Source organism: Aspergillus alliaceus (genome assembly GCF_009176365.1).
Source record: "Aspergillus alliaceus strain CBS 536.65 unplaced genomic scaffold BDW43scaffold_12, whole genome shotgun sequence".
Taxonomy (NCBI): Eukaryota; Fungi; Ascomycota; class Eurotiomycetes; order Eurotiales; family Aspergillaceae; genus Aspergillus; species Aspergillus alliaceus.
In genome coordinates this window covers 553,587-567,583 of record NW_022474695.1, presented here as the reverse complement: position 1 = coordinate 567,583, position 13,997 = coordinate 553,587, and the positions used below count along the sequence as shown (strand labels likewise).

The window sequence follows — 13,997 nt, the reverse complement described above, 5'->3', positions numbered from 1 at the left end:
ACATCCGCAAGGGTGTGTGGGTGTCACCGAACTAACCGGGGAAAAAAAAAAATAACAGAAAGAAAAGTTTCGAGTCAAGTAGTCATGTCAACCTTGAACTAAAAGTCGAACGTCTGTATGCAGAGTCAAAAAGATGGTCCTCCAACCCCCGGAGCTCGACCTAAAAAAAAAAGGAAGGGAAAAAAAGCTCGTTATGCTTCTCCTCTCTGCATGGGAGGATCCATCCAGTCCAATCGCCCCATTTACAAAGGTACGGATCCTGTCAAGTGTCAGTGCAGCCAAAATACCGGGCTTTGAGTCGAGTCTAGTCTAATTGGAAGTCGTGACGGAATCGAATCGTCCGATCTTTACCGTACGCGCCCGTACTACACGTGATCTGAGGATTCTCGCTTGGGGGTCCCAAAGGGGAAAACACGAGTGGGCCTTGCGACTTGAATGATGGACGCAATCGATCTGTGGAAATAATCCAATCCTGCGTGTGTTCTGTGTGTGTGTGTGTGCCACCGGCAGTCATGGGAAGGCATCCGGGAGTGGAGAGGGGTGTGTCTTTTTATTTTTCCAATTTTGAATTCTTTCTTTGGCTTTTTCTCTTTCTCTTCATGAAATAAATCAAACTACCGAATTATTAGAGACGGGACGAACGAGTCATGTTGGTTCCAAGCTACGTCGGAAAGAATGTTGCCTGATAATAAGATTCAAAAAAGGTGAGACTGATGGGATTATGTATGAATCAAGTCAAAGTTGTCTGGAAAATTCATCGCGACGTGCTAATAAGGCCAATTGGAGGATCTTAACTACGATACAGTTAGTTTAGAGCGTTCTGTGCTCTAGTTAAGTCGGGTGGGAAGGTCGTAGAGTCACTAGTCGCTGCAAACATTGGGGGCCTAGACGCCGTCGAGTCTTGGGCATTGGGCTGAGTTTGACCCGCATATCCCGCTTGTTGGAAGAAGAAGGTTGTCGAACTTTGTTACCTAGAGAGAGTGGAAGAAGAGAGAGAATAGCGCAATAACCAAGAGAAAGAAGGGAGCACAAGGATAGAAGAAACAATAGATTCAGTATAAACATATAAAACAAAAAAGGCAAAGGCAAAAAATGAATAATAAAATAATAAAGAAAACCAAGGAAAGAAACTGAAAAGAGAGGTAAAATAAATCACTAATAATAAGATTGTTTGTTTTTTGCTTTCTATCTGCTGGGAAAAGGTCTAAATTCCTCCGTTCATTGTGCCTGAAGTTGTAAGGAGATGGTGATCTTTTCTTTCCCCTTGTTTTTTCCTTTTCTTCCCTTTTACCCTCCAACTAATTTTTGATTACCTTACCTGTATATAGTAATGTCCATGTTTTCCCTCTGTCTCTCAGCAGTATTCGTATTATCATCAGTACAAAACAGAAAAGAAACTAAACCTAGACAGAACCTGCTGACTCAACCCCCCACTAAACCCTTTCCCGGCAGGCAATCGTTCAAGCCCATCGATCAATCACTAGTAGTATTTTTATTTTTATTTTTTATTTTCTTAGTATCGTTATTATTCACCTTTTTCACACCCAATAATCCCCTTCGCTGGAGAGCTTGAAGTCTGACCATTTGGATCCTCCGGTTTTCTTCTCTTCTTCTCTTCCACTTTTACCTACGCATTCTCTATTTTGATTGATCTATCTCATTTTCAATTCCCTTTTTTTCTATTCTCCACCTCTTTTTTTCTTCTTTTTCCCTTATTTTCCTTCGTCTTTGGTTTTTTATTTGTTCCCCCTCTCTCTCGATACCCGTTTGGTCGTTGAATTGAATCATTTTCCCAACCCCATTCCGGTACCAAGACAGAAACGCCCTTGTCCGCCCACACCACCTTCGCGCGCTCATTCCTCTACTCTCATCCCTGTCGAGAACGGCGATCTCGCCCTTGACACCATACTCTCCCTCCCTCCCTGTCCACTTTCTCCTCATTTCGCTTCCCTCTTTCCTCTCCCACCGATCCGTTTTTCCGCCATTCTCCTCCTTCGGACGTCCTTCCTCTCTTTCCCCTCGACTCGCTCAAGGGGTTAGAGATTCGACCTGCCGCCCTTGCTATGCACAAGATTTCCAACTTCACGGGTCAAGCCCGCCATGGCTGGGAGCGAATGACGCCCACTTTTGGCATGTCCAGGCCTCATACCGATATGGCATCGCACTCGCTACGTCGACCTCATGGCGCACCACCCATGACACCGCCAACAGGTGTCGATCCGACCGTCAATCTCTCCTTCAACGTACCGTTTTCTTCGACCTTGGCCGGCCCCGATGTGGATGATGTCCTCCATGCGAGCCCCGGTGCTCTCCAGCGCTGGACTTTTCCCGAAGGCACCCTCGAAGGTACGCCTATCCACAGCCTACCCGTCCACACCAGCAATGTCGAAGCCCTACGGAGATTATGCCGCCAAATCACCGAGAGCAGTAACGGGAGGATCGAGGCAATGGTATTCACGTCGGAGCCCAAGACCATAGCGTCCCTACAACGGCGGCCCCAAGGTTTGGTGACAAACGTCTGTATCACGGGTGAGGGCGAGACCGTACGCAAAATGCGGGCCCGGATTCTGAATGAGACACCTATCTTGTTGGTATGTTTTATCTGTTCCGAGTCGATTGGCAATGGCCTGGATCCTTGATCCACGTACTAATGGGGCCCAATCAATAGCGATGTGCGACCGTTGATGTGGATATGCATCTCATCATGGATGGGTCCACGAAAGGTATCCGGCCGAGCGTGCTAGAGCACCTTGATACCTTAGCCGCATACACTGGAACGGACATCTTTTTGTTGAGCCCAAAACTTCGCGATACGGATAGCGCCGTGGTGTCCTCGTATGGTTACGCCTCGGACAATGGGCTGGATCAACGCTTTCGGGTTTCCATCTACGGTGACATGGAGAGTGCAGAACATGCCAAGACCAGAGTGTTAATCATGATCGATCAGATCGTAAGTTTCTTCTTATTCATCCTTTCGAAACAAAAACAAAAAATCCCCGAAAATTTTACATCAACTACCCCTTTCGCTTCACCGGCATCATGCAATGGATGACGACTAACCTTATACTAGCTTAAACGTCACGTGGACGCTATGAAATTAGAGTTAACCATGCACACCTTGGTCTGTGGCCGCACTCGCAAGAACATCAAGCTCATCGAGGCTGCTACGGGTACTGCCATTTACTTCCCGCCACCGTTCCCACGCATTTTCGGGTACACACCGCCAGGCGCTCACCGTCGCAGTGAAGATGAAGTTTATATCACCGGTGATACCCAAGAACAGATTGCTCGGGCTAAGCAGAAATTAAGGGAGCTTGTGATGGGGGTCAAGATTTACGTGAAGGATGTCATTGTCAATTCCAACAAGATCGACAACATTCTCCTGGACCGCTTGGACAAAGTTCGAAAGGTGATGGAGATGAATGGCTCTTACGTTCTCTTTCCCCAGCTTGGCAGTCAACGGGGTCTTGTCCGCATTCAAGGTTCGGAGGTGCTACATGTCGAGCGCACCGTCCGGGAGATAATGGCGTTGGTATGTTCATATGTGCCTCTAGTGTAGTGGCTCTGTGCTGACTTCTTTAGGCTGGTCAGTTTTACAGTGCCTCGTGGTGGATCATCATGCCGGACCCTTCTCAAGGGGCCTTCCGCGCCCCCTCAGCCGCCGACGTTCGCACCATGCTGTCCGATATCTGTACAAATTCGGCAGCGGAAGTGAGCTTCGACAATCTAACCTTCACTATCAATGGATCCGATGACGCCGTGAAGGCTGCCATGATGGTCGTCAACCAGATCCCGTTTGTACAGCGAAGCCAATACCAGATGCGTGTGAAGATTGAACTAGCAAATGAGCACAAAGAGTTCGTCAGCGGCAAAAAGAACGGCAAAATCAACAAGATTATGGGACAGAGTGAGTGGTTCAATCGCAGTTTCTTTGTTAGCCTTAACTTCTAACCTAAGAACAGGCAATGTGCAAATCATCTTCGATGGCTTCAACGAGTACAACTTCTATATTGATGTGTGTGGAAATCAGTATGAGTCTACGAAGAACGGTCTCGATCTAGTCGAGCAGGAAATGCCTGCTTCGATCTCGTTCCACGTGCCTGATCAATACCACAAGCGAATCATCGGAATCGGAGGCCAACACATACAGCGCATCATGAAGAAATACTCGGTCTTCGTCAAGTTCTCCAACGCCATGGATCGGGGTGGGATGGGTAAAGAGGATGACGACATCAAGGTCGACAATGTCATCTGCCGCACGCCTGCCCGTAATGCGCAGAGCCTGGACCTCGTCAAACAGGAGATCATGGACATGGTCGAGAAGGTCGATGCCGAATACGTCTCCGAGCGTGTTGTGATCAACCGACTCTACCACCGTGAACTCCTTGCTCGCATCACGGAAATCGATGAACTCGAGAAGAAATGGAACTGCAAGATCGAGTTCCCGAGCACCGAACTGGCCAGTGATGTGGTGACCATCTCGGGACCTGAATACCAGGTCCCGCAGGCTGTTGATGCCTTACTGGGAATGGTCCCCGAGAGCCATGAACTCCTTTTCCAGAGCTCTTTTGAACTGCGCGAGTACTTCAAATCCGTCGAGTTCCGCAGCGACGTTTGCGCCAAGCTGAAGGAGCAATATGAGGTCGATACTACGATCGAGCTCAGTGCGGACTTCCCCTCGTCCGATTCAGGTTCCGGTTCAGGCTCGCCAACTTTGCCTCCTGAGGACCGTGTTCTACTCGGGTATACGCGGAACAACGCTGGCGGTCTCAAGGATGCGATCGATTTTCTGATCTCGCGTTTGGTGGCACATGGGCTTGATGCGAACACGGTCAAGGGAGCTATTCCTCGTCCCAAGTCTGACTCATTTGAAGAATCACTTCCGTTCTTCGACTCGAAGCTTTTGCAGCATGCACCCGCTCCTATTATTACAGACTCTCCCACCCGACCCAACTTTTCTGACGAGACCAGCGAGCGTGGTTCAATCTTCGAAAGACTGCGCAAGCCTGGCAGCATCTCGTCCTTCTCGTCGTTCATCGGCCGCAAGAACCACTCTGCCTCTCCCGGCTCGTTCTTCAAACACGCCTCCAGCAACGCCTCCAAGGCCTCGCTGGTCTCCATGGAATCGCGTGATAGTGGCTACCGCAACCCATGGAATGATTCGGGTGTGAATCTTCCCGAGGATGATCTGCCAGTCCTGGGGAGCTCCCACAGCCACAGCAGCAGCAATGGCTGGCCAGCGCGCTTTGACACAAAATTTCCATTCGGTACCGCGCCAGGGGACATGACCCCAAAGCATGACCCCCGCGCGTCTTTTGATAGTGGTCGTCCTAGTACTTCCAATTCTACTTCTGGATACCCGGCCCCTATTGGGCCACCGCGTTAAAACAATGTCAATTTGCAGCACTATACCCCAAGACTTTTTTTCTCTTTTAGGTTTGCAGTCAGCGTTTGTTTTGTTTTTGTTTTTGTTTTGTTTTTGTTTTGTTTTATCTTGATACCATTCGGAACACGCAGTTAAGATGGCGGGAAAATTCGGAAAAAAAGGGCATGACAGATGGCTGGGATGGCATCAGTCAACCCAGTCGTCTTCCTCCCGGGCTTTTATTCTCTTGATTTGCTTTTCTCTTCTCTTCTATCTTTGATTTCAGCATTGTTTATTTCTAGTTTATACTCTCCTATCTTGCAAACGGTGTACGACGATGGGCAGAAAGAACACTGTGGGCTTTGGTATGGGGAAAACCACGGGAGAAGAGCATTTTTCATTTAAAACATTCATAAGATATGATACCAAGTGAAATGATGGTGTATGATGGTGTTTCTCATTTCTGTTTCAAATGATCTTTCTCGATTCATTGTTTCCCCCCCAACCTCATCTCGGAGTTTCAGATCGGTTCAGTTCGCATGCTTTTGTTTTGGATCGTTCTATATACCTCGATGAACAAGATATCCCCAAAGACTTGAGTGTAGAGGAGAATACGAGAGTGCTTTTGTTGCATGTTTGACAGATTCCTTTCTGTGGCATATGAAGACATATATATATATCCTGTCATCTCAATTGCCGTATGAACGTGTACTTCGAGATGTGGGTTATATAAATAGTTTCTCTATCTCCATTTCGTAAACTAGGGTATGACAATAGGAGTGAGTGGTGGTAGATAATTTTTCCTTTGTATCAAATATATATTCAACCTGGTTGTATCTAAGCTTATGTACGGTAACCTGTAGACAATTTAAATTTTGTAATGTCTATGGATCTTAATATACATATTGAAATATCCAGTTAAAATGCTATATTCTATATTATCTCACTTAATTCTAATCGCTATAGAATAGAAACAATTTTTATGCTTACATTTTAACAGATACATATATAGAGCCCTCCATTTCCCCGAACCCTGATAAGTGGCGAGCCGTATATTGCACGGCACCCGCGTAGATGTAGATATGTCAGAGCGAACAGTCTTGCACAGAAGACCACAGTGAATATCCATACCTTATACAACCTAGAGTGGCCCCACGGAGCACAGAGTTAGTAATAACTTAGGCGGACACTCGCAAATCCCCCCACGCGGGGACTGGATATCCATGGATGAGTACCTGGGTTTAAAACACAGGTAACCCGGCCAGTTCACACATCCTCAATCAAACAACCACCTCCTACCTTGTACTGTATTATTCCTACAACTTCCTTATCCTTCCCTACACATACAAGTTTTTAGACAAAGAACCCGTGAAAATGTCCCTCAGCTACGATCCGGAGTTTCTCAAGGCTGCGGGCGGGATCCTGTCGGCCATGGCAGCTGCCCCAAAGCCGGCGGTGCATGAGATCGAGCCTCGACGAAAGGCCAACACCGCCTACTACGCAGCGTCGTTCGAGGCTCTCCCCGAAGCACCGGACGTCGAGCAAACGACTCACCAGTTCCAGTCGTATGATGGGCAGACTATTCCGATACATCGCTTTGCGATCAAGAAGCCTATCTCTACGGCCCCGGGGCCGGCTATCCTCCATACGCACGGAGGGGGCATGTTCCAGTTCGATGTTAATCTGTTTAAAAGGGCGCTCAGTGACCAGGTCCAGCGTACGGGTGTGCAGGTCTTCTCGGTTGATTACCGGTTAGCACCGGAGAAGCCGTACCCGACGCCGGCCGAGGACTGCTACACGGGACTCAAGTGGTTGTACGAGCATGCGGACGAGTTCACGGTGGACAAGAGCCGCATCGCCACGATGGGCGAAAGCGCCGGCGGGAACCTGGCTGCGGCGCTGGCTTTGATGGCGCGGGACCGAGGCTTGTCGCCGCCCCTGGCGAAACAGATACTGATCTACCCGATGCTGGACGACCGTACGACGGTGCCGAACCCTGCGCTGGAGCCGCAGGCTCTGTGGAACACCGAGGATAACATCACTGGCTGGGCGGCACTCCTGGGTCAAAACTTCGGCACGGACAATGTCTCGCCGTATGCAGCGCCCGCGCGTGCCCGGAGCGTGGAAGGTTTACCTCCTACATATATCGATGTGGGTGAATTGGATATCTTTCGCGATGAGGATATTGCCTATGCTGCGCGGATTGCGGCTGCGAATATAAGCCTGGAGTTTCATGTGTATCCGGGCTTACCGCATGCTTTTGAGGTATATGGTAGTAGTGCGGAGGCGTCGCAGAGGGCGTTTGCGAACCGGTTCAAGGCAATTTTAGAGGTGTAAGCGACGTAAAGTGAGTAAATGAATAAACACAATGCAAGCCTTGGTGCCATTGATCATTCCGCGGGAGTAAGCAAGGCGTCCCTGTCATCCTTAAGTAGAAGAGCTGCTCGTCTAGGCTACACGATACTTTCATGGTGAATTGGGTCGGATGATGTTGGGAATTGCCAAAGTTACTGACGAGGTATCGGATTAAGGTGGATCGTCAAAGATGCTATGACAGATTCCGGGGTGGCTATGCATGAACCCTTTAAAAAAAAAAAAAGTAGCTAGTTAGATCGATGCTCCGCAGCCAGGCAGACGGATTTGGAAGACAAAAGACAAAGGAATCAAAAAGAGAAATGTGCGAAAGGAGTAGCATAGTTTAGGAGTGACTGGCCACAACTGTCTTACATTAAGAGCATTGCTGAGCCTTGTTGAAGGCGCTGGTAGAATGAATAGAATTAGGAGCAAAGGACGTTCCGGGTTAGTATCGAGGAGATCAAGGAGCTTGAAACTTGGCATGGACCCCAAAGCATGGCTATGGCTTCTGCATCGTAAGACGTACGTCCGTATCCGATAGTGCGGTGATAGTTTTCTAAGCAGAGGCTTAGAGCGGAGTGCATGATCAATGTATGTTGCCAACCAACTCAGTCAACGCCTACATTTCGACTGCCTAGAGTGGAATTCATCGGTCATCATCATCAATTGTCCTCGGCAAGGACCACCGCATCGTCCACACCGCACATGCGTGGACACGACGCAGAGGAAGAGGCAATTTGGACCTCCACTGAGTCCACTCCCAAGGGAGGCGGAGCTTGCCATAGGGGAAGACCAAGAATCTGCGGAGAGTCCCCCCTTTTCCGGGACCGATCCACGGAATGACACTGGCACGGGGGTTGTCCTTGGAAGGATTGGGGCTGTTTGTGTACTAACGTGCCTTGCCCAAGGTCAATACATACATTGGATTGTACAGTAGTAGAAGATGTACGTGGACTTGTCAATCCAACAACTGACAGGATCAGGCGGTTGGACTCCCCAGAATTAGCCTTCATCTTTGGTCATCCCCCGTCACGGCATCGCCGGAAAAGAATTATGATTAGAAATTAAACAAAAAGCATATTTTGATGATGACCTGAATCCGGCAGCGTCCTGTGGCAAAGAGGGCGTAGAATTTTCCCTTCCAGCCACAGCGGAGCCGTGGCAAGGATTCAGAAACAGGCAGAACAAATGCAACAAAGACGGATGGATCGTCAGGAACCAAGCCCACGGACGAGTCGTAATCGTTATTGTTCTGGTCTTGAGGCAGTGTTGGGGAAGATCTGTAGTGCGGATCCCGACCGTATGTACTATGGGGGGCGCAGCAAACAACTGCAATATTGGAATGCTGCTATTGGACGTATCACTTGGGGACGGAATCGATTCTTTGGGTTAAATCGAAATCAACAGAAGTGTCTGACGAACAGTTATATAACCCACACAAAGACAATTCCTGCTCCTGGTTCGCTTTTTGTTGGATAACTTGAAGAAAACAAAAGAGGAGGAAACCCGATCAGTGACTTATCTCGTGACTTATCAGTGATTGTTCCCACCGCCACTATAAACCACCACTCTTCTTCTCTACTGAATCAATCTCTTCCCAACATCTACCTCTACTCTCTCTCTCAAGAGATCCTCTTAAAGCGCACACGCTGAAAACTACAATGCCTGGACTCACCACCTCTCCTCCGGGATCAATCCTCTCCCCCTCCAACGTCAATCGTACTTCTCGATCCTCTTCGACATCATCAAGGCCATCCCTCAAGCTCGACCTCTCTAATCTCCCAACTATGTCTCAACCCACTCAGCCGTCAAACACCCTCATCTTCACCGAACTCAGCAACCTCCACATCTTCCAACCCTCCTCTCTCGCTCTTCTCCGTTCACAGATTGAATCCATCGCGCCCCTGAACTCATTCTCCCCACTCCCCTCCCTCCGCCGCATCATCTGCTCTTTCCTCACGGAAGAAGACGCCCTCTACATCCGGAGAACCCTCGATGGTAACCTCCTTGAGCACAACGTCCGCCCGAAAATCTACTTCGGCGAACCCACCCCAATCCTCGGCGAGGAGGAATTTCGCCGCCCAAAGCTCCTCGAGGCCCCCCAACTCGACAAGCTCTTCTTCATCAGCCCGCCACCCAGCCCCCCGCACGGATGGGTCATGCGCAACGAGGAACCCCCAAATAAGGAGGTGCACGCCGGGGATCTCGCCACGGCCCTCGCCAAGTTGAAGACCGAGCAATTCGGTGTCAACGATAGCATGAGCCAGCCCTGCGAACCCGGCACGCCGATGTCTATGACCTCCGATAAGCGCACGGGGAGCTGGCCGGTCTCTATGTCCGGGCAGCGGAGCAGAAGCAGTACCCTCATCTATCATCCCGAGAACCATGGCGGCAGCCCCAATCTGCCTGCTGTTATGGTCGAAGATATGGATGTGGAGATGAGTCCGATTGAAATGCCGATTCGGAAGGCGCCGCCCAAGACTTCTCGGCCCCCTGTTGAATTGATGGATTGAATGATTGTCGTTTCAGGATATGATGCTCTTGGTTTCTTGTGAATACTTCTTTGTTTGCGCTTTAGCGTGGATTGTTTTTGGTTCTATCTCCGAAATTTGCATGTTTGCATATGGGCTGTCTTCTCTCATGTGTTCTCTGTTACTTTATTGGATCAATCGTGGATTGGCGGGCGTTCTGGATGGGCATTGTGATCATGACACATCTGAGGTTGGTTCTAGTTCTAATACTCATACATGCGTTTATGGCATACATAAATTCAATTAGACACTATATTTTTGCACGCACTTTTCTATGGTAACTTTACCACTTTGGACAAGTAGGAAATAACTGGAAGCGTAAACTACTAGTCGAATAGTACGACGGCACTCTCCTTGACGAGGTCTGGGCCCAACGCCGCGGCAAGCTCGGCGATAATCCCTTTGACGGACTGGGGGTTATCAAGTGGCATTGTCTCCCATCCCACAAGATCCTGAGTTACGGCAGGTCAGCAAGCAGAACAATGGAGTAACCCCACGAGGGAAGCGCTTACAATCATATGAACAAAACTGCCATGGACAAGGAGGAGCCAGTGGTCTAGATCCAAAGCTTTCACTTCCTCCAGAGACAAGACGCCGGGCATGTGCAAGTCGAAGAGAGATACCTCTTCATCGTTGATCTCGGCATCGGCTTCTGTCGCGTCATTCTCCGCAGGCTCCGGTGTGTCCTGCGCAGCGAGACGGCGGTCATGTGAAAGTGATACATAAGGACGTTCGTCCAGCTTCGTTGCCAGCTCGCCGTCAAGGGGATCCCAAGTGTTGCTTTCGGGGTCTGTATAGGGTCAATACGTATTCTTTTTTGTCGTTCTTCCAGGTAACCTTACCGAGGATATACTGCGGTCTGAATGACCCCTTGTACCGCATTTTCTGGCATGAGTGAATATAGTAGCCTGTGTAAAAAGTCATTAGATATATATTTTGTCTAATATGTCACAAGTAGAGGCTTGGGGAATTTTACCCATGTAATAATACCGGTAGCTGACTTCGATGGCAAGGGCAATCTCCCTCAGGGCGCTGAGTTTCCCAAACTCCCATTGTTCGTAATCGGGATCGTAGCTTCGGTTGTCAGTTTTTGCTCGAATGGCCGTAGAAAGTGGACAGAACACACAATATGTACACGGAGCTCACACCACTCGGCATCAAGTCTAGGACCGCAACTGCTATAAGCTTTCCATCCAGTCGGTAGCATTGGTGCCATGACCCTAGCTTCTTCTCAGTAGATTTGGGATCAGCAGGAGAACGCTTCATGCCTGAACAAAGGAACCGTTTGAAATCCTTTTGCTGCCATTTAGAGACATCTTCCTTGTGGACTTTGGTTTGGTATTTAAGGAAGAGCTCGAATCTTGCAGTGTTAGCAAGAGTAACAAAGTCAAATATTGGAGCTTACCTACTTTGCCTGAGATATAGAATCCCCTTCGAGGTTGACCTCGAATCGATGAGCAGGTTCTAACAGTTTCTTAGTCTTGGGATCAACGGGCCGTTTCACATTGCTATATTCGGCTTCATGAACAGCTGCGAGTAGGTCGAAGTTGCATTTCCGGTGCTTCTTCTCTCTGGGACAAGATGAGCCTAATCCCCGTCACTTTGTGGAAGCAGACAATGAATGAGCTTACTCCCGCGTCCTAGGGCATAGATAAGCTGCCCGGCGAATGTATTCCGGTCCCAAGATGAACTTGTTCCAGCGATTGAGTGCTTTACGCTGGTCCCTCCTAGACTTGAAGGCCGAGGCCTCAAGCCTAATCGATGGATTAGTCCGTGGCTGCCGAAGTGGGCTAATTTCAGTTGCCTTGCACGAACCTCATCGTATAGTGCGGACAACATGACCTCTGCAGGTTCTGCTTGTAGTAAAGCGTCCCTGACCTGGAGAAGGATTAGCGACTGGATGCCATGTACAAATAATACACCTACCGTCTCCACCCACGGTTGACGAGTTGCTCATAATGTCCAGGTCGTACGGATACAGAGCTAGTATAGTACGACGCACCTGCAGTGGATACACATTAGAACGATCTTAGATGCAGCAGTGGAGTAGTGCTGCTTCGGAATCATCCATTGTGAGAGGTAAGCAAGGGACATGTGCCAAAAAAGACTCACTTCCATCGTCAGATTTACAGTAACCGCATGAGTTGCGTTGGTACCCTGTATGTTGAAATCCGCGTTAGGGGTTTATTTTAGTCATCAAGATCAGTCAGTGATAGGATGGTTGAACCATGACGCCGATGAAAGATAGCAAGTGCATTAGTTGTAAGGAAGGGGAGGTCCTCGAACGGTCATACTGGCCCGTGAGCCAAGAAATCATCGTGGTGGAAGAGGGGCAGTAATTGTTCGGAGGGGCACGACTTGGGGGGGTTGTAATCGGCGGGTGAGGGCCAATAATGATTGCACGGGGAAAGGGATTATCATCTGACTGGCTGCTTACCAAGAGGCCGGAAAAGCGACAAATTTCTTGCTTGTTCAGCGTCGACTATGGATCCCATAGTTTCGATTTAGAGGCAGTGGTGGATGGAGCGGTTATTATCGTCGGCGCTCAAGGCGGATAACAAAGGAAAATAAAAGGTGAAATAAAAAAAAAAAAAGTTGCCGTCTTATTTTTCTTCTTCTTCCTTCTGGTTATAAGGGAACGTCAAGGGAAATCAAGACAGTATCAGCCTCCAATATATTCAGCTGTTGAAGACTGAGTGATGTTCACGGTTAGAAGATGGAATGGTACAGTACGGAAGTATATGCATGGAATTCTTCGATACGAACTTTGGTCGCGAAAGGAACACAGCGTACGGTAATACAGCTTCAACCCACATCAATAGGTATGTAGATGGGAAACAAACACACCGTACCTTCATATGGATATCTTAACTTTTCACTTCTGAGAACAAGGTTTGGGATGGCTCAGAAATGTGATATAGACCAAATAAACAAGAGGAGAGTATGATTACAAAAAAAATTCGCAAGATAATATTACGATCCCAAGGTCGCCAAGCACTGATGAGGATGCTTCTAGAAGAGGATCTGATCGTGTTGAGGTTGCATAGTCCTGGTCCGCCAGACGCCTTCCTTGGATTTATTCCGCCCCGTTATGGTGTGCCTTGAGACAATATACATACTGAACCTATCTATCTATAACTGTATATTCCTCCTGATATAAGAGTCAAGGTGGAGGGGTACATGATGTACGGTACCTGACCAGATGAAATACGGAAAAACCTTACACCAGCACAACCACTACCTAGGTATATAGATCCCCCCCTTACCTGGAGTGGCACCACCAGAGTGACATCCACTGCATTATTGTACTTGTTAGTCGTAGGCTAGCTGACTTGTCCTTGCCATTTTCTACCAGGCACAGAACGCTACCAGGTACATGGTCCAGGATACTTAGAATGTGCTAAGAGCGAAAATGTTGGTATTGTGAAAACTCATTACGATACAGGTATGTATGGTACGTACCGTGTCATTGAATGTCCCCAAGTCGATGAAATGGGAAGTTGGCCAAGTGTCCCAACGGTCAATCCCTATTTTGTCCCACGGCCGTTGGAATGTTGCACTGCGACAATCCATTGAACCTTGTCTCAGCAGATCCATCACTCAGTCTCAGGTGATTTTAACCAGTTTAATTTAATTCAATTCAATTCAAATTCTAGGTAGAGACAATGACATCACATGTCGAGTTATCCCCAACGTCAGCAATGTATCAGCACTACACTACTCTGTACACACCGATCCCCAGAGAT

At 48.4% G+C, this 13,997-nt stretch overlaps 6 protein-coding genes across 6 annotated transcripts; 3 read left to right on the top strand and 3 right to left on the bottom strand.

Annotated features, from left to right (window-relative positions):
• Nucleotides 1-782: 782 nt before the first annotated feature.
• On the bottom strand, nucleotides 783-1,249 carry BDW43DRAFT_270428 (uncharacterized protein). Its single transcript, XM_032041337.1, has one exon. It carries the CDS (start codon nucleotides 1,063-1,065, stop codon nucleotides 832-834), a length of 234 nt encoding a protein of 77 aa, XP_031902337.1. The 5' UTR covers nucleotides 1,066-1,249; the 3' UTR covers nucleotides 783-831.
• A 294-nt stretch (nucleotides 1,250-1,543) lies between these two features.
• Nucleotides 1,544-5,472, top strand: BDW43DRAFT_34471 (KH domain protein). Its single transcript, XM_032049941.1, has 5 exons — nucleotides 1,544-2,591; nucleotides 2,669-2,950; nucleotides 3,071-3,532; nucleotides 3,583-3,907; nucleotides 3,963-5,472. The coding sequence occupies exons 1-5, from the start codon at nucleotides 2,064-2,066 to the stop codon at nucleotides 5,384-5,386; spliced, it is 3,021 nt and encodes a 1,006-aa protein (XP_031902336.1). The 5' UTR covers nucleotides 1,544-2,063; the 3' UTR covers nucleotides 5,387-5,472.
• Nucleotides 5,473-6,281: 809 nt separating this feature from the next.
• On the top strand, nucleotides 6,282-7,837 carry BDW43DRAFT_34469 (alpha/beta hydrolase). Its single transcript, XM_032049940.1, has one exon. The coding sequence runs from the start codon at nucleotides 6,740-6,742 to the stop codon at nucleotides 7,700-7,702; it is 963 nt and encodes a 320-aa protein (XP_031902335.1). The 5' UTR covers nucleotides 6,282-6,739; the 3' UTR covers nucleotides 7,703-7,837.
• Nucleotides 7,838-8,293, bottom strand: BDW43DRAFT_34332 (uncharacterized protein). The gene has a single exon (XM_032049939.1). The coding sequence runs from the start codon at nucleotides 8,201-8,203 to the stop codon at nucleotides 7,973-7,975; it is 231 nt and encodes a 76-aa protein (XP_031902334.1). The 5' UTR covers nucleotides 8,204-8,293; the 3' UTR covers nucleotides 7,838-7,972.
• Nucleotides 8,294-9,057: 764 nt separating this feature from the next.
• Nucleotides 9,058-10,591, top strand: cbpA (putative calcineurin binding protein). The gene has a single exon (XM_032049936.1). The coding sequence runs from the start codon at nucleotides 9,382-9,384 to the stop codon at nucleotides 10,231-10,233; it is 852 nt and encodes a 283-aa protein (XP_031902333.1). The 5' UTR covers nucleotides 9,058-9,381; the 3' UTR covers nucleotides 10,234-10,591.
• BDW43DRAFT_298990 (arginyltransferase) lies at nucleotides 10,578-12,746 on the bottom strand (the record flags this gene model as incomplete). The annotated part of the gene is made up of 11 exons (XM_032044653.1): nucleotides 10,578-10,703; nucleotides 10,764-11,041; nucleotides 11,094-11,159; nucleotides 11,228-11,325; nucleotides 11,378-11,611; nucleotides 11,661-11,822; nucleotides 11,883-12,005; nucleotides 12,067-12,129; nucleotides 12,178-12,253; nucleotides 12,364-12,408; nucleotides 12,689-12,746. 11 exons carry the CDS (start codon nucleotides 12,744-12,746, stop codon nucleotides 10,578-10,580), a joined length of 1,329 nt encoding a protein of 442 aa, XP_031902332.1.
• Nucleotides 12,747-13,997: the final 1,251 nt, after the last annotated feature.

What these genes read in the sequence shown, in the direction of transcription:
- BDW43DRAFT_34471 (XM_032049941.1), top strand. Translation starts at nt 2,064, where the DNA reads ATGCACAAGATTTCCAACTTCACGGGTCAAGCCCGCCATGGCTGGGAG. An exon ending in TCCGGGAGATAATGGCGTTG is followed by an intron (nt 3,533 to 3,582) that starts GTATGTTCATAT and finishes TGACTTCTTTAG; the next exon opens with GCTGGTCAGTTTTACAGTGC. An exon ending in CAACAAGATTATGGGACAGA is followed by an intron (nt 3,908 to 3,962) that starts GTGAGTGGTTCA and finishes ACCTAAGAACAG; the next exon opens with GCAATGTGCAAATCATCTTC.
- cbpA (XM_032049936.1), top strand. Translation starts at nt 9,382, where the DNA reads ATGCCTGGACTCACCACCTCTCCTCCGGGATCAATCCTCTCCCCCTCC.
- BDW43DRAFT_34332 (XM_032049939.1), bottom strand. Translation starts at nt 8,203, where the DNA reads ATGCCAAGTTTCAAGCTCCTTGATCTCCTCGATACTAACCCGGAACGT.
- BDW43DRAFT_270428 (XM_032041337.1), bottom strand. Translation starts at nt 1,065, where the DNA reads ATGTTTATACTGAATCTATTGTTTCTTCTATCCTTGTGCTCCCTTCTT.
- BDW43DRAFT_34469 (XM_032049940.1), top strand. Translation starts at nt 6,740, where the DNA reads ATGTCCCTCAGCTACGATCCGGAGTTTCTCAAGGCTGCGGGCGGGATC.